Below are 17,805 nucleotides of genomic sequence, written 5' to 3'. Positions count from 1 at the left end.
AGGGAGAAGCAGGCTCCCCACTGAGCAAGGAGGGAGACATGGGGCCTGATTCCAGGACCCTGGGATCATGACCTGAGTGAAGGCAGACGCTTAACTGACTGAGCCCCCCAGGTGCCCCAGTAGTCAGATTTCCTGTGCAAACTGAAGGACCACTGTTTTCTGAACTGCACGCATTGGGGGAGTGTGGTGGTGCCTTGGTGGGCTCTTGTGCTGGGAGAGTGCAGTGTAGACAGTGCAGCGCAGGGAGTGGTGTTTGGGCTTAGGGGTGTCCCAGAAGTGACCTGGAAGCTGGTTAAAATGCAGATCCCAGGCCTCCTCCAGAATGCAAATGTTGAGTTCTTCAGCAGGGCCTGGGAATCTGCCTCAAGGCAACTTATTTATTTATTTTTTTTTAAATTTTAAACTCCTGAAGACAGCCGTTTGCTAGAAACAGAACATTCTTCTCCATAATGCATGCAATCATCCTAATCAGAAAATTTACATTTCTACCATCTAGTTCTTTCTTTGCATTCAGCCTTTACCTATTGTCCCAATAATGGCCTTTCTTGTAAAATGATTGATTCCAGAATGACTTGTTGCATGTAATGTCTCTGGGCTGGAACAGATTTTTCCCCGGGATTTCCGTGACCTTGACAGTTCTGAAGACCACAGGTCAGCTTACGGGGCAGAATACCACTCGGCGGGTTGGTGTGTTGTTTCTGAGACGAGCTTTGAGTCCGTGCATCTTGGTTACTGACATCACCGAGGCAGTGCGTTTTCTTCTCTGTGCTGCACGCCTTCCCTTTCTGCTGTAACTGACGACAGGAATTTTGATCCCTTGATCACTCTGGTGTCTGCCACCCTTCTCCGCTGGGAACACTTCCCCCATTGTGGCTGCTCAGTATTTTGTGGAGAGGTGGTTGGAGTCTATGTAAATACCTCATGATGCATTAAACTTTCCACTTACTGACAGGTTCCCAGATTTCTGTTTTATTCAGTGGCTCATCATCTATTATTATCAGCATTCTGATGGTCCAGTTGTTCTGGATTTGTCTAGCGGCAACCCTGATGAGTTGGCTTCCGTGTCCTTCAGAAATGACCCCATGAGTTGAGATGGCCGCCGCCCTGAATTCCAATCTAGCCCCACACTCTTGACCTCCAGTCTCCTGACTTTATGGATTTGTTACTCGTCTCTGAAGCAAGAACCCGGCTCCCACTGTCAGTATGTTTAGGTATTCATTTACTTTTAATTAAGATACCAGAGTTTTTATTTCTATGTATTTCATTTTTCACTTTAAGTTTTTACTTTAATTCCAGTTACCATACACTGGAATAATTACTGTTCAGGCGGACAGTGCCGTGATTCAACGGGTCCACTCATCCCCTGTGCTCATGATGATAGCTGTACTCCTCAGGCCCCTTACCCAGCCCCCCGCCAACCTCCCCCCTGGTCCCCATCCGTTCTCTCTAGCTAAGAATGTTTCTTGCTTTGACTCTTTCTCTCCTTGTTTCCCTTTGCTTGTTTGTTTCTTAAATTCCATGTGAGTGAAATCATGGGGTATTTTTCTCTTATTTTGCTTAACATTCCACTCTCTAGCTCCATCCACATCATTGCAAATAGCCAGATTTCATTCTTTCTTACAGCTGACTAATACTCCATTGTATATCCACACCACACCTCTTTCTCCATTCATCAGTCCGTGGACACTCAGGCTGCTTCCACATATTTGCTACTGTAAACATTTGCATCACTGAATGATAGATACTCTTTGTCTGAATGCACCAGTTCGCTGATGCAGTCACTTCCGGAAAGATGGCTTGGTTGCTTCCATGCTCTGGCAGTTAGGCATAGGATGGCGAGCTTTTGTATGGTTGTGAGTTTTAGCTCGTTTGGGTAAATACCACGCCGTGTGATTGCTGGATCTTATAGTAGGAGTGTGTAAGGAACTGCTGTAAGGAACTGTAAGGAATTGCCAGACTGTTGGGGAGTGGCGGGTCCATTCTGTGTTCCCGCCAGCACCGAGAGTTCCTGTGGCATCACGTCCTCGAGGGTCATCTGCTGTTGTCAGTGTTGTGGGTTTCTGCCATTCTAATGGGTGTGGCTCGTGTGAGCTTTTATAGTCCTCGTGGTCTCTGAAGTCTGTTTGCTGACTGAGCTGCACACCTTCCCTGTGAGGATCTTGTTTTCAGGAGGGTAAAGACCTAGTCTGTCTGGTTACGGCTACATTTCCGCCAGAATAATGCCCAGTACGTAGTATGTATGTGGGAACGAGCTGAATCAACGATAGGCTTTCTATGACATGCTGGGTAAGTCCTCAGTATTCTTCCTTTGTTGAGGTGCGTGAGCTGAAGTGCGGAGAGGGTCATTATGCTGCACACGTGTGGTTAGAAATTCCTCCCGTGAGACTCTCGCTCAGATAGATGGGAGACGGGCTAGGAGAGTTGGTCGTCTTGGGCACGCTGTCTTGTCACCTCTCACCTTGCTCTTACCTCTGTTTCTAGGCCTAAAATTGAGGCTTAAAGTACTTCAAAGAATGGTTAGGATTAAATGAATTAATACTGTATTAGTTCTCAACAGTTAATAAATTGCCCCAAAACGTAGCAGATAAAACAACATTCTCATTCTCTCTCTCTCTCTTTTTTTAAAAAGGTTTTATTTATATGTGAGAGAGTTACAGAGAAAGCATGATTGCGGGGAAGATGTACAGTGGGAGAAGCAAACACCCCGCTGGGCAGGGAGCCTGACGTAGGACTCGATTCCAGGACCCTGGGATCATGACTTGAGCTGAAGGCAAATGCTTAACCGACTGAGCCACCCAGGCAACCAAACAACACCATCTTGTCTCCTGGTTTCTATGGGTCCGGAATCTGGGCACCACTTAGCTGGGTGCCTCTGGCTCAGGCTGTCAGGAGGTGGTGGTCAGGGGTTGGGTGGAACGTTTCATCATGTCAAGGGACCCCTTGGCCTGGATGGTCTTCCAGCCTGACTCACTGGGTTGCTGGCAGACCTCCTCCTTCATGAGGTGGGCCTCTGCACAGTGCCCTTTAGAGGTGGCCTATCGTGAAGTCTTGAGAACAGAACTGGGTAGTCAGGGAGCACTGTGTGAGCTGCTGCCCCTCTATCACCACCTACTACGACCACCATCACCGGGACTACCACTGTTGCTGTCCCCACTACTAGCTGTTGCCACCCCATCACCTACCAGTGCTACCGCCTTCCTTCTGTGGGTGTTGTTAAAGAGCTGGTCAGAACTGGAGCTGAGAGTTGAACCAGGTTTGTCTGTTTCTAGATGTTTCTAGTTGCCTCTGCTACACACAGGAGTTGACTTTTCTGCTCTGTACCTTGGTTGCCGGGGCCGGTCTTTTTGGGCCCCCTGGATTGTGAACTCCAGTGGGGTAGAGAGTCCTTGGCTCTTCTGGGCACCCTCCTGCCTTCTGCACGCAGCCCTTGTGGAGTAGATGCTTTCTGATGACCTTGTTAGTGGACCTCCAGCACCCTCCACCGAGTCACATGGAAAACTAAAATTGGGAAGTAGAGGAAGCTCCGAGAGACCAGGGGGTTGTGTCACTTTTGCTGACTGATGCCTTCCCTTCCCCGACCTCTTGCCCGACAACCAGTGAAGTTCTGCCACATGAGTGAGAACAGACTGATAGCTTTCGGGCGCCGACACTCCAGCCCCTGTCTGGAAGGGGGAAGCGATTGACCGGAGCTGCGGTTGACCCGGGGCCATGCTCAGTTGCCTGGCGATGCGCACACCCTGCTCTGTGCTGTACGGAATGGAAGGCAAGTGATGCTCTGAATGTGAGCAATTTTCAAAGAATTAGAAGGGGGCAATGAAATAGTCGAATCTAGACTTGACCTTGTTCTTGGATTCTGAAGTCAGGTCGGGATTTAAGAAGGAAACCTCAGTCTTCCACGCAATCCAGCAATAGTGACGGTGCTGCTCTTGGGAGGCAGTGTGGACCTCTGCGTGATGGGAGCCTGAGCAAGCCAGGCTCCACTGGGCTTGCCCTGCTGAGAGGTCCTAAAACGACTCTGGTCCACGGGTCACTCAGTCTTTGGAGCCGCATTTCTAACTCAAGCTGTGCATCGGCGACAGACGGCCTCATGCCCCGAAGATGTGTTCACACCTGTCGCCCTGTTGATACTGACATTTGCCTGGTCTCCTTTCTTCAAACCGGAAGGGTATTTATCACAGAACCCGAGAGGAATGCAGTTCTGGGGACTGGTGCGGCGTGCGGTGGAGGTAGGAATGGGGACTTTTTGAATGGGTACAGTTTCCACCATGCAAAATGAAGAAAGTCCTGGAAATGGCTGCACAACAGTGTGCATATACTTAATGCCTGCACTGTACCCTTGAAAAAGAAGAAGACAGTCGATCTCAGGTGTATTCTATTAAAAAAATAGACAAAGGCTGAAGAAAAGGTACAGAGAGATAGTGGCAGGACTGCAACTTTGTCACTGTTTCTTTTCCTGTCCCCTGCCTGCAGTTGGCAGCTTCTGGCTTTATGATGTCTGCCTGTATTGTGGCTGCTGGTAAGTGGGGATGCCTCCTAGGTGGGCACAGCAGTGAATGTGGCCCTATCTTCTCCTCTGTAACTTACTTTACTTTTTTTTTTAATTAACTGTTTTTTTGGTTTAATGTACATGCAGTACAATTCACATTTTAATTATCTTTTTTTAAAAGATTTTTTGTTTATTTATTTGACAGACAGAGATCACAAGTAGGCAGAGAGGCAGGCAGAGAGAGGGGAAGAAGCAGGTTCCCCACTAAGTAGAGAGCCCGATTCGGGGCTCTATCCCAGGACCCTGAGATGATGACCTGAGCCGAAGGCAGAGGCTTTAACCCACTGAGCCACCCAGACACCCATGCAATTCACTTTTTAAAGACGTTAAGTTATAAGACTTAAGACCTGCACAGATGAACGGAACCCCACTATCGCAGTCAGCATGAACAACTGTTGGCTCACCTCCAGAAATGGTCACCGGCTTCCCCTTTGTAGTCAGACCCTTCCGCAACACCTCTTGCTTGTCTCCTGGTGGTCTGTTCCCACCCCCGTCATTTGGTCTTTTCTAGAACACTGTATACATGAAACCCTAGAGCGTGTAGCCTTTGGAGACAGCTTCTTTAATTTAGCAAATGTTTATGAGTTTCATGCAAGTTGTTCGGCATCAACAGGGCGTGGATTTTGTAATGATAAGTAGCATTCCTTTGTGAGAATGTGTCCTGGGTGGTGCAACCCTTTGCTCACCACAGGGCACTTGTTCCCAGTTTTGGGGGGGATCATGAATAACATTGTTACAAACATTCATGTAGATATTTTGTACGAACAATACATTTTCAGTTTTCCAGGAAAGTACGAACAATACATTTTCAGTTTTCCAGGAAAACCTTGCAGAAGTGAGTGGCTGGGTCACTTGACGAATGTCTGTTGAACTTGATGGAAAGCTCTTGTACTGTTCCCCAGAGTCGCTGAGCATTTCTGCATCCCACGCAATGTTTGAGAGTTTCAGTTTTGCTGCATTCCCCCCAGCACTTCATAGCATCAGTAGAAAGTTTTTTTTTTTTTTTTAATAAGCTTCTAGTGCTATCTCACTAGATTTGATTTGTATTTCCTTAATGGTGAATGATGTTCAGCATTTTTGTCTCTGTTTACTGTCTGTGTATCATCTTGGGTGAAATGTCTCTTCAGATAGGCTTCCCCTCCCTATATGAGTAGGCAGTGGTATTTCCTTGAGTTTGGAGAGTTCATTATATATTTTAGACACAGGTGTTCTGTTGTCTGTATGATTTATAAGTATTTTCTCCCCATCTGCGGCTTGTCCTTTCATGCTCTTGTCAATGTCTTTTGCAGAGCAAATCCAGCTTAGCTTTTTTTTTTTTTTTTTTTTTTTTTTTGGGCTATTACAAATCACGCTTCTGCTGTTAAATGTGAGAACTGTGTGCCTAACCCAGCTTAGGCAGGCAGAGTTTCTCAAACATTGCAGGCTTGTGTATTTTGCATTTATCTGTTGTACAGTTTGGGTTATTATTTGAATAAGGTGTGAGGTATTAGTTGAAGTTCACTTTTCTGCTTATGGATGTGCAGCTGTTCTGAAAACAAGCATTGGAAAGACCATCCATTCTCCTGAGTTGCCTTTGTGCTGTAGTCAGAAATCTCCTGTCCAGAGGGACCTGGCTCAGTCAGTGGAACATGGGACTGTTGGTCTTGGGGGGTGTAAGTTAGCGTCCCATGCTGGGTACAGAGATTACTTAAAATCTTAAAAAAAATTTTTTTTCCACTTGGCCAGATTTGTGACTTTATTTCTGGACTCTTGGTTCTGTTCTGTTGGTCATTGTCATTCTGTAGTGCTCCATTCCCGGACTGCTGTACTCTTCTAGAGTCTTAAAATTGGGTAGTGCACATCCTCCACAACTGTGCTTCTATTTCAAAATTTTTTTTTTTTCAAAATGGTTTTGATTATTGTAGTGTCTTTGCCTTGCCATATAAATTTTAGAATCCACCAGTGCATATCTATGGAAGAAAAGCTGGCATTTTGGTAGGGCTTGCAGGAAATGTGTGGATCAGTTTAACTGACATCCTGTTTCGAGTCTGCCAATCCAGGAACCTGCTAATTCTTGCGTATGTGGTTGTGTTTTGATTTCTTCCATCAGTGTTTTATAGTTTCCAGCATACACATCTGCACATTTTTAAAAAAGATTTTATTTATTTATTTGACAGAAATCCCAAGTAGGCAGAGAGGCAGGCAGAGAGAGAGGGGGAAGCAGGCTCCCCACTGAGCAGAGAGCCGGATGCGGGGCTTGATCCCAGGACCCTGGGATCATGACCTGAGCCGAAGGCAGAGGCTTTAACCCACTGAGCCACCCAGGCGCCCCTGCACATTTTTTTTTTTTTTAAATTGGAGTTACACCTATGCATTTCTCCTTCGGGAGCTAGGATGAATGACTTACGATTTTGCTTTTTAATTGTTCGTTGCCAGTGGGTAGAAATACAGTTTCTGCCATCTGACCTTTAAAAACTCATTCTTGGAGATGTTTGTGGATTCTTGGGATTTGGTGTGTAGAGTAGTCTGTCACATGCCAGCAGGGGCCAGTTTAGGTCCTTTCCACTCTGGATGCCATCCGTGTAGCCTCAGCGCACGGGGTAGGACCTCCGGTGCTGTGCTCAGTGGGAGTGCTGAGAGTGACTTCTTTGTCTTGTTCTCCAGTTTCCGGGAAACCATTCAGTCTTGCACCACTAAGCGATTCTAGGTAAAGCCGTTCTCTCCTCCCTCCCTTCTCCCCTGCCCCATGTTAGATCTATCTAACCTTACTTTTTTTTTTTTTTAAGTTTTTAAAAGATTTTGTTAGAGCGAGCATACAGTCAGGGGGAGTTGCAGGCAGAGGGAGAAGCAGGCTGCCTGCTGAGTAGGGAGCCCAATGCTGGGCTCGATCCCAGGATCCTGGGTTCACAACCTGGGCCGAAGGCAGACGCTTAGCAACTGAGCCACCCAGGCGTCCTGATCTAACCTTACTCTTAAATGTACACCCCCCGCCCCGTTCACTGGTAAAGTATATTGTTGGAAAACTTGAAAGTGTCTTCTCATTCCATCATTCAGAAATGAACACTGTTAACATTGTGGTTTATATCTTCCTATCGCAAACCCATAGCAAACTGTATGTAAGGGGCTGTCTTAGGTCCGCCCCTTCAGTACTCTGCTGCACTGACATAATGGCACCTCACAGATGTTCCTCACTGAAACACACGCACTACTCCCAGCTGTGCTGCTCCCTAGTGTCCTGCTGTAGGTGGATGCACAGGAGTGTACCCACTCCCCCCGCCCCCCCCGACATTTAGTTTGTAACCAGTTCTTTTCGGATATATTCACAACACCCTCATGTGGGTGTTCTGAGACTTCTCATTCACGGGCTTTGGCTTTCTGGAAGTGGACTTGGTGTCCCGTTCTGGAGGCTGTCGAGTCATGTTTCCTAAAGCTCACCTCTGACCTGTGGTCATGGCTGGCAGAGGCTTGCACTGTGTGACTCTTGGAAGGTCAGCGTCCCTCTGGATGAAGCTCGCTGGTCACATTTGCCCAGGAGTCTACGCAGCCGAGGGAATCTGCACACCCAGGCTCAGCCGCCCTCATGGTTCAGTGCGGTCTTTCAGGGCCTTGCATTTTTGACTTTGTACTTCCCTAAATGTATATGGAACAATGTGAGACTTTGGAGTTCATGGAAATGGGTTTGAATCTCTGGTTTGACTCCCTGGGCCACCACTTTCCCATCTGCAAAATGGGCACAGTGAAACCAGCTTCCCGAGGTGCTGGGGACCACGCGTGTGACAGTGTCAAAGAACATTGTGACCCTGCCTTGAACTCTCCGTGTGATCCCCCCCACCGCTCCCAGGCTGCTTAACCTCTTGCAGACTTCATTTCTTCATCTGCAAAGTGAAAGGTAATAAAATTTGGGGATAATACCAGCCCTTCCTGCAGTCTGCCCAAAGAGCCTGTGTATGACATCCCCCCACGCAGAGGCAAACCCGATGTGTCGTAGAGAGGAGAGGGGCTCGCCATTATATGTGTAGGCCCAGCTTTTACCTGTAGGAGGCCTTGGCCCTGAGCTGCTTTTCCCTTCTTAGCTACCATGGAGGAATTTCGAGGAAACCCTAAAGCTGCCAAATGCCCACCTCTGCCAAGGTCCATGCGGGCCACATTTTTGTAACAGAAACTTGGTTGTTTGCCACTAAAATTGGTCTCCCAGTCTTGGGGGCTGTGTCCAGTCTGAAAAAGCCGCACTTCAGTAGCTGTAGGCTACCCAGTGTGCATGAACACATCGGCAGCTCTGGGAAGCCCTGGGGCGGCCGTGGGGTGCGGCGGAGAGAATGAGGCTGTTGAGCCCATCTCTCCCTGACCCTGTCCGCCTGTGGTCCCCTTGTTCTCTTTCCGTGGCCTTTTGTCACCCCCTCGAATGCAGTTTAGGACGTGCACTCGAAAATACCTGCTCTTCATACCTTTATTTTAAAGCGTAGATTCTCTGCCCCAGATTTGGTCACTGTGCCCTGGCCTCATGGTTTGGGCCACGCCTGTGTCCCAGCTGCATTATTCTCTCTCTGGTGTTCTTTCTGTCCACTTGTGAAAACCTTTGAACTTCTTTTCAAAAGATTCTTCCTATCACAGCAATATATGGAAAATCAGTTTCTAAAAAATCTACTAGAAGAATATCTCCGTGTTTTAAAAAAACAATAAAAAGATAGGTAAACCTCTAAAATGATCTTGGGAATGTACCACATTTGGAGGGTTCTGTTTAAGTTCATTCTCTTTGTGTGCTTCTCCTCTTTGATGGAACTGTGAGGAAAGTTAGGTCCCACTGCCCATGAGAGTGCAGAGAACTGGGTAAGTTCTCAAGGGTGAGTGGGGAAGGGGGGTTTCTGCAGGTTTGAGTCTGTGAGGTTGGTTTTCCACTGCAGTTGGCTTTGGCCATGACAGAGCGGGTTTGCCTGACGGAACCCCTACCCCTGCTCCTCCTTGTTCTATGGTTTTCTTGCCGCTGACATTGTGATGGCTGAAGGTGCCTCCCAGCAACATCTCCTCATTGGAGGCAGGTGCGTGAGTTACAGCCTGAAGGCCAGATCCTCCGAGAGGTGCTAGTGTTGATGGGTGGATCCCGACAGGTCGCCAAAGGGGTGAAGCCCGCAGCTCACCTGGAGCCCTGGTGACTGCGCTTAGGACTCGGCCTCCCAGTGGCCCACATTCCTGGAAGGTCTAGGTGGTCTGTCAGGGTTTGGATATTAAATCAACTCTGTTGGTTACAAAAAGAAGCTAGATATGGGAGGGCGGTCTTCAGCTGGGCAGTGGCCTCCTAGAATCAAAGAAGGGCGAAATCCTGAGAAATGGAGAAGAGGAAGTTGCCCTAAGCTCTTCACGGATGGGGTGGCAAACACATGTGCGTCCTTGCTCGGAGCTCTCATCTACACAGACTCACGCGGCACTTATTGGCAATGTAGATGGGGTTTGGTCCCCCCCCCGCCCCCGCCCCACAGGTGACAGGTGGCCTGCTCCGTAGCAGCTTCAACTTTCCTCCTCAGCGTTGTCTTTAATTGCTCTTAGTAAATTCTTTAAGTCTTACCAAAAAAACAAGCACAAAAAACCAAACCTGAAGAGACTCAGCTGTAGACGTGTTCTTTGCCTGCAAACCTCACTTCGCTGTAGAAGATTAGGGAATGTAGCTGAGCAACCAGAAGAGAAAAAGGCTCAGAGTAAGACCTGTCACCTCATGGCTCAGAGGAGTCTGTTGGGATAGTACCCGCGTGCACAGCTGACAGGGCCGTGTGGTGCGCACACTCGCTCAAGTGTGCACACACTTCGGGGGGTAATGAAGAGGGGAGGCCCCGTGGCTCCGAAGACCCAGCCTGTGAGCAGAGCCCTGCTCATCGGGCCCCTTACCTGTTGAGGTGATGGGTACCTGGTGAGGGGACCTGCGGTGGCGTGAGGGCCCTTGGTGGGGGAGGGGGAATGAGGGAGCCTGCACCATCCTATCTGTGTTTTTCACCTGCTCAGAGAGCCTCGAGCCTCTCTATAGTCAGGATTCATTTAGTTAACTAATGCATTCTATCGTCTCATGAGGTGTCAATTGAAAAGGCATTTTTAGATTTGCTAATCATAATAAACCTGTGTAATAAGAATGATGAACTCTCTTTGGCTCTCCGAGCTGCAGATTAACATCCTGTCAGCTGCTTGCAGATCAGTTGTCCAGAGGCTGGGAAGTATTTTGTTGGCCTGGTAATGTGCTTTTAAAGTTTATTTTTGTTAGCAATCTCTCCACCCGTCGTGGGGCTTGAACTCATGACCCTGAGATCAAGAGTCCCATGCTTTTCTGACTGAGCCAGCCAGGAGACCCAGTAATGTGTTAAGTTAAAAAATTTTTTTTTTGGTGGGGCAGGAGCTCCCTGATTTTCATAGCCTCCTGCCCCCTACTCACTCTTCGTCCTGGTTGACTCTTCTCCATGGCCTGGCCTGTGTGACTGCAGTGGCCGCAGCCTTCCGCATTCCGTCTAAAGAGACACCGTGTGGGAGAGGATGCTTAGGAGCCTCAGTGAGAGTAGTGGGCTGGACGGGACTACACACACACACACACACACACACACACACACACACACACTTTGCACCCCTATCAGACTTCGGGTTTCGCTGCTGCCGTGTGGTGAGGTAAGCTGCAGCCATCGGAGGCCTGGGCCAAGGGCGGGGAAACTCTCGCTATCATCCTCGCATGTGAATCTCTGATCATTAAAAAAAAAAAAAAAAAATTGAATGCAAAGGGCCTCAATTAGGTGTTTGAGTTTCTTTCATAAAGCGTTCCAGTGCCCGGAAAGTGTTAACTCCACCCAAAAGACAGACACGTTCATGGGTACAAAATTGTCTGGGATGAATTTATGGTCCCCAGAGGTGCGTAGCCAGTAGTTGGATGTACTCTGCAGTTTCTCATCTTGATGGAGATCAGTTTATATTAAAAACCTTGGTTTTAATCTGTTACATCTCATTTTGAGATAGAATCTCTAAGACATGATTAAAAAATCCAAGCCAAAAGGAAAGCAGCCACGGGAAACCTGTCCATGGCAGCTGCAGAAGCATAGAGCACCAGGGCAGCCGAGGCCTGACCCGTGTGCAGTGAGCAAATCAGAGCCCGGCAGCAGACGTTGGCACGGCTCACCTGTCAGTCTGCCTCAGTGAGCCTGTGTGTTCCGATGCGTGGGAGCTGCCATGAACCCTTGTTAAATGAGGCCGTAGAGAAATGCAGAGAAATTGCTTTCTCTCATTTGCAGGCCCTATGTGACATGAATTCACACGTAGAGATGAAGAGTAGGTTGGGATGAGTGACAAGACTCTGCTGAAGGAATCCAAGAAAACAAGCTGTACGAGCCACGTGTATCGGGGAGCATTCCCCCCCCCCCCCAATCTTTCTAGGACTTGTTAGTTGCTTGGCTTCAGACGTTTGCTATTCACATCACAGATGGAGGAAGTTGCAGACAGCTTTACAAACATCCGTGAGAGGCGGTCTAGGAGGAGGGAGGGGGTGATAAAGGGGCTCCTCCGTGGCTCATTCTCTAGGGCTTCCGAGATGAACGTAGCATTCTCAGGTGACTCCTAAGTCCTGGGAGAGTCTCCAGCTGATGATGGTCTTTCCTGCCAAACGTGCAGCTGATGATGGTCTTTTCTGCCAAAAGGGCAGAAAAGCAAAAGGGCAAACAGGGCTGAGGTGTTGTCAGATGCGTGGAAAATAGTACTGATGATGGCCAGTCAGAAGTTCATACCCTGAGTAAGTGTGTGGTGCACAGCCGTACCCAGGAGCGGCGTACGCATCCATAACTAGATGGAGTTAGAAACTGCCTGTGTGGTGAGTGTTCAAGGGGACAGCCCAGCTGCGGAAATATGTATAATACCCGGTTTTACAAAGTAACTGATACTCGAGTGTTTTGGGTTTGTAGTGACGACATGAGTGTGGAGGAAGGCTTGAAACATATATACTGGGTTTTCAGCGTTGGTTACCATGAGAAAGGGGGGATGGTTAGTGGATGAGTGAACAAAGCAAGAGAAGACTTCAAACAAAAAAATGAAAGGAGTGTGAAAAATGTTTCATCCAGGGAAAATAGATTTACTTCACATGTGTGCGCACATGCCTGGAGAGAGGTATGATAGGATAGCTATGAAAATGTTGCTGGGTTGGATTTCAAGGTGTTGGGCTTTCAGCTGACTTGTACATTCCTGCTTACGTGTCCTCGGACTCTTTTGCAAAGAGCATTTAAATTTTTATGGTTATAAAAGAACCCCAGTCTTAAAGCTGTTCTCATATTGAGGAAGTGTTCTCTCCTATTTAAAGGCACTCAGACTCAAGACCTTCCGGTGGGAGTAGTAGAATCAGAAAATGTGGAAGAGGCAGCACTCCCTGGGGACAGTGATGAGAAACCAAGTTTGAATCCCTAAGGAAACTGAGCAAAGCTCTTTGGGGCCTTGAGGACAGAGCAGCCTGGGTTGGTGTCTTGGCATCGTGCCTTTCTTTACGACCTTGACCTTGGCCATGTGACCTTAGTCACAGACCTTAGCTGTGCCCCCTCTTCAAAACTGAGAATTCTATTGGGTCATTGTGCCTAATACATGACAGGCATTTAAACCGTTTCCCCACGAATGAAGAATGAACCAATGCTGCTTGATTCAGTGAAGTCAGGAAGGCAAAGTCTCAGCTGTGTGGTCCTCAGTAACTGGTTGTTTTTTCCTTCTGATCCTTGTGGTTTTTTTTTCCCTCATCCCGTGTACCTGGGGGAGTGAATTGCGTAGAGCAGGACTTTGATGGGGCCTTGTATAGAGTCTTGTGTGGACGGGGGTGTGGACGAAGCTGCTGCTTCTTATGATTCAGTTTCCTCATCTGTAAAGTAGGTGTTGCCATGTGATGCCTGGCAAATACCAAACATTCAGTGCCTGTGGCCATTAATAAAAAAATGAGTATTCCCCAGGCTGAATAGGTGGTTCTTGTGTGTTTTTCTGTAAATGGAGAGAATATTGCCAAGTGCCTACCACCCAATAGGCACCCAGCAGCTTGACAGATTCAGATAATCAGAGCACAACCCATGTCCTCATCCTGACTTGGTGGGAACTGGAACCAGTTAGCACTAGTTATGGATGAGCAGTTTTTGCAGGCATTCTGCAAACGTACCAGTGAGGATCTCTAAAACAAAAAATGTACTAATAAGGTGAACCTCATGTGTTTTTCTTTATAAAGATTGCCCCCCCTTCAGTCTAAATTGCCAGTTTTTAAAAATGTATTTTTTTTTAACGTTCTTGTACCTGCAGAGAAAACGAGGTGCTCAAAGTCCAACTGAAGAAATACGTAGGAGCTGTCCAGATGCTGAAAAGAGAAGGTCAAGCAGCTGAAGGTGAGGCGGAGACCGAGCTGGGGTGCGGAGGGGGCCCAGCTTTTTAATTCTTATTAGCCCGCGTGCCTGGTGCACAGGAGCCAGCCACTCAGCGCAGGATGAGTACTCATGCAGATGAGGTCGAGAAACCGTGCTGGTCACGATTCTGGAAAACAAATTAGACGGAACATCCTGTTGTGTGTTCTTGCTGCATGCAGAACTAATGTCGTAAGACTTACTTGCTGGATCACTAGCAAGGGTTGTGTTAATTTGCATAATCAGGAAGTTTTTTATCTTGGGTCTTGAGGTACTTGCCAGGGAGAAAGCCTTGCAGCATGGTTAAGTCCCATCAGGCCAGGGGTGAAAGAAACAGAACCCCAAAGTGGTGGAGAACCAGAGCTGTGGAGTTGCGCTGACCTGGTCCCAGCCCCAGTTCTGGGTAAGCCCCTTTGTCTCTCTGTACCTTAGTATCCTCATCAGTATAATGGGCTTAGTTGACAGTCCCTACCTCGCAAAGTAATCCATCTAGAAATCATAGCATGATGCCTAGTATCGGGTAAGCACTGAATATATTTTAGCTGTTGATACTCTTAGTCAGAAATACAAGTAGATAGAAAAATGATCACTTGACCAAGATTGCACTAAAGGAGGTGATACCATATGCTTCCTCTCTCCGCATTTTGGCTACAGTGTAATCAACTAAAACATTCTCGTTTAGTTGCAGGAAAGGGTATTTCCCTTTGCCTGAAACGTCTTACAGCCTTCAGCCAATTTGCCATTAAGAGATTGACTTAAACACAAATGAACTCTTGGGGTGTAGACACTGTAACAAAGGGGTGGATCCTCCAGGCTTACAGGTCTTGGGAGTCTGCCAGACTTGCCTCTGAATCCAGGCACACCCAGGGTCATTTGAGGTGTTGGAGTTATTTTGCCATCAGGAAGTAGAAACCTCCCACCAATGGTAGTGGCGTGGATTGACCGAGACAATGAGTGTGAAGTTTGCAGTGTGGCACCTGGCACATCATGGGCGTTCAATAAGTGGTGGTTATGTTTCTGTGGAATAGAAGGAGGCAGCATTGGAATCTGGATGTGGGTTGCATACTAATAACAGAAAGGCTTGAATTTTGTTTCAAGCTTTTTTTGTGTTGATTACGGTCTCTGATCGGCTTCTCCGTGTTGGTGATCATTATTATTACTCTTTTATTACATGCCTTGCTTCGTTCGTAATCGGTCTCTAACTGTTACTGGTCTAGGGGTTATCACTGCAGAATTAATCACGTCTTCCTCTGTGAGCTCGTCCCTTTTTCAAACAGACATTGCTGTTATGGTCCTGAATCCGTGTCACGTGTGTTCTGTGGGTGTTGGTCTTTCGACTTTCACTCCTCATCTTTGTCTCCCCAACACCTCACTTTTGTAGGTGCTCATTCCGTCCGTGATGTGTCCTGAATGAGCAGTATTTGTGTACCATTTACCCTTCCCGGGCAGCTTCTAGTCTGTTTCCTTGGGGTTTTGTCACCCTGTGAAGAGGAGGTATTTTTCCTGTATTTTAATTTCTTGATTTTTCTTTATTTTAGAAAGTTTATTATTGGAGACTTAGGAGAGCTTAAGAGACTCATACGTGTATCTAGGGTAGAAGTGAACTCAGGGTCATTTTCCTCTGAATCCCTGGTTCTTTGCCTTACACAGTTCTTAAATTAGAGTCTGCTGAGGCCATCACCTGGGGAACACACTAAATACGACTGTTCTCAGGTAGGAAGAATGCTGTTCTTTCCACCAGTGGTTTCGTGGATCTAGGATGGGCCCCACAGTTGCACTTCTAGATACATGACTCTAATGCCCGTGATCCGTAGATGGCACCCCACTGCCTCCTGAGAAATCCATACTTTGCCTTCTCAGAGCTAGGTTTCGGTGCACTAAGGATATTAAACCTAGGAAAAAAGAAGCACTTGTTGGGCTTGTGTTTGAAAAACCTCAACATTATAAAATACCTTTTGGAGTATGAGCATTATGGGAGCCCTTACCCTGTGGGTACATGTTTGGATTTCTGTTATCCTGGTGTGTGCTGTCTGCTCCCTTTCTGGCCTCACCGTGATGGCATGTGGGGTGCTGTGTCCTCAGTGAACTGGCTTGACAGTTGAGCTCGTGGCGCAGCTCTTCCTGAGTGTTTCCTGAGTTCTTTTTGAGCTCCAGCATTTCTGCTCTTTAGCACGCGGCACTCTCCCTTACAGGGGGAGAGCGGGAGATTGCTCTCCAGACTCATGTTTCTGTCAATGGCTTCCCTGAAGTTTGAAACCTCCTACATCAAGTTGGCGTCTTGCTTGGAGAAGGCCTTCTGGCAGCTCCCTGAGGGGCCTGAGGGACCTGAGGGGCCTGAAGAGCCAGTAAACCCACTCAGATACCCGCTAGGTTGTGTGGACACGACTGGGTCATTCTCTCCAGAGACGACTCACGTCAGTCAAGCATGCAGGGAATGATGGGTCATCCGAAGGGCAGTTCATTCATTGGTAGTGAGAAAGCAGATGGAGATTGAACCAGGAGCCCATACATGATGCTCAGGCCCATCAGTCCTCTGGGTTTACCAAGATGGGGAGCTGGGGTCCCCCTGATGGTGGCCAGTGGAGTCCAAGAAGGGGGACCTAGTTGGCTACTTCATCAGACGAGCTTTCCAAAAGCTCCCACACTGAGTGAGGGGAAGGTCTCGGCCCTACAAACCCGTAGAGATGCTGTTACCCTCGGGCTCTTTACATGGCCCTTTTTCTTTGGCCTGTGGTTTAATGGGGTTCTGTGCTAGTTCTGTCAGATGGTTGTTGATGGTGAGAGAGAGAAGGTGCAGGTGCGGCTCTTCTGTGAGATACTTAGTTTCTGCCTCTTCTGTGAGATACTTAGTTTCTGCTTGCCTCGTAACCAGTGGTCACCAGATAACTTTGTTTCAGTTTAGAGATGATCATTCGTCGGGGCTCCTCTCCTTTCCCCTCTAGTTCCCTGAATGACGTCGACACAGGACTCTCCAGGACACCCCAGGGTAGCCGTAGCCTCCCTTCCCTAACACACTGCTGCCCACTTGTAGACCCAGGGACTCCCCTTGGGAGACGCTGTTGGGTCTGTAGAAATCTCACGCAGTGTGGCTGGAGAGGGAAGAGAGTCCGTGGGTGTAGGTAGTTGACTTTTTAATCAACTCCACCCAGTTGAGAGTCTCACCCAGTTGAGGTATTAGGGTGGGGGGTGAGGCTGAGTGCGTTTGGCTAATGAACGTCTCCGCAGGGAAACGCAGCCCCTGGAGGGAGGCTGTCTGCCTAGAGCTTTAAGGACGGCTGCGGAGGCCTCCTGAGCGAGGTCCCAGCAGGGCTGCGTCGGGGGCGTGGTGTGGCAAATGGGCACCCCCTGCATTGCATTGGCTATCTGGAGAGAGAAGGAAGCCACCTGCTTTCAGGGCCGGGTGTCTTTGTCCAAGGGGCCACTTCCTCCTGTGCGTGGCCCATGAACAAGAGGGTCACGGCCACAACATCTGGGAGACCCAGCACGCTGCGTGATCCTAGCAGCTGACGCTGGATGTGGGCTCGTGAATGACTTCCGTGGAAGGACACCGAGGACTCCCCTTGCACGACTGATTTAGGGGCCATGTGACCTTTCTGTGACTCCATTTCTTCCTCTGTAAAAAGGGAATTGCAGTCGTGACTTGCTCATGGGATTTTGGGGGAAGATGGAGGTAGGTTATACACGTGAAGCACTTAGCATCTTGTCTGACACTGGGCACTCAGTACGTACTGGCCACTGGTGCTACTGGTCGCTAGCTCTGCCTCTCTCAGCCCTTCTGTATGGTCCTAAAGTGAGGAGGAAAACCGTATGTACTTCACAGGCTCTTGCAAGGATAAATATTAATTAAGGGAGGTAGTTGAGAAGACATGTCCATGTCCGAGTCTGGGATCTAGAAGATGCTATAGT

General features: G+C 48.1%; 1 protein-coding gene across 3 annotated transcripts in view; it reads left to right on the top strand.

Moving 5' to 3' along the window:
- Positions 1-17,805, top strand: part of SNX29 (sorting nexin 29) — a 475,893-nt gene that overhangs the window by 168,750 nt on the left and 289,338 nt on the right. For all 3 annotated transcript variants that reach the window (XM_059415299.1, XM_059415297.1, XM_059415298.1), the window contains exon 14: positions 13,802-13,884. In XM_059415299.1, coding sequence (XP_059271282.1) covers positions 13,802-13,884 — 83 coding nt within the window. The remainder of the gene's footprint in view (positions 1-13,801; positions 13,885-17,805) is intronic.

The sequence above is a fragment of the Mustela nigripes genome, chromosome 11 (assembly GCF_022355385.1).
Source record: "Mustela nigripes isolate SB6536 chromosome 11, MUSNIG.SB6536, whole genome shotgun sequence".
Classification (NCBI taxonomy): domain Eukaryota; kingdom Metazoa; phylum Chordata; class Mammalia; order Carnivora; family Mustelidae; genus Mustela; species Mustela nigripes.
The sequence above is the reverse complement of the archived record's forward strand: the minus strand, read 5'-3'. Positions and strand labels throughout refer to the sequence as shown.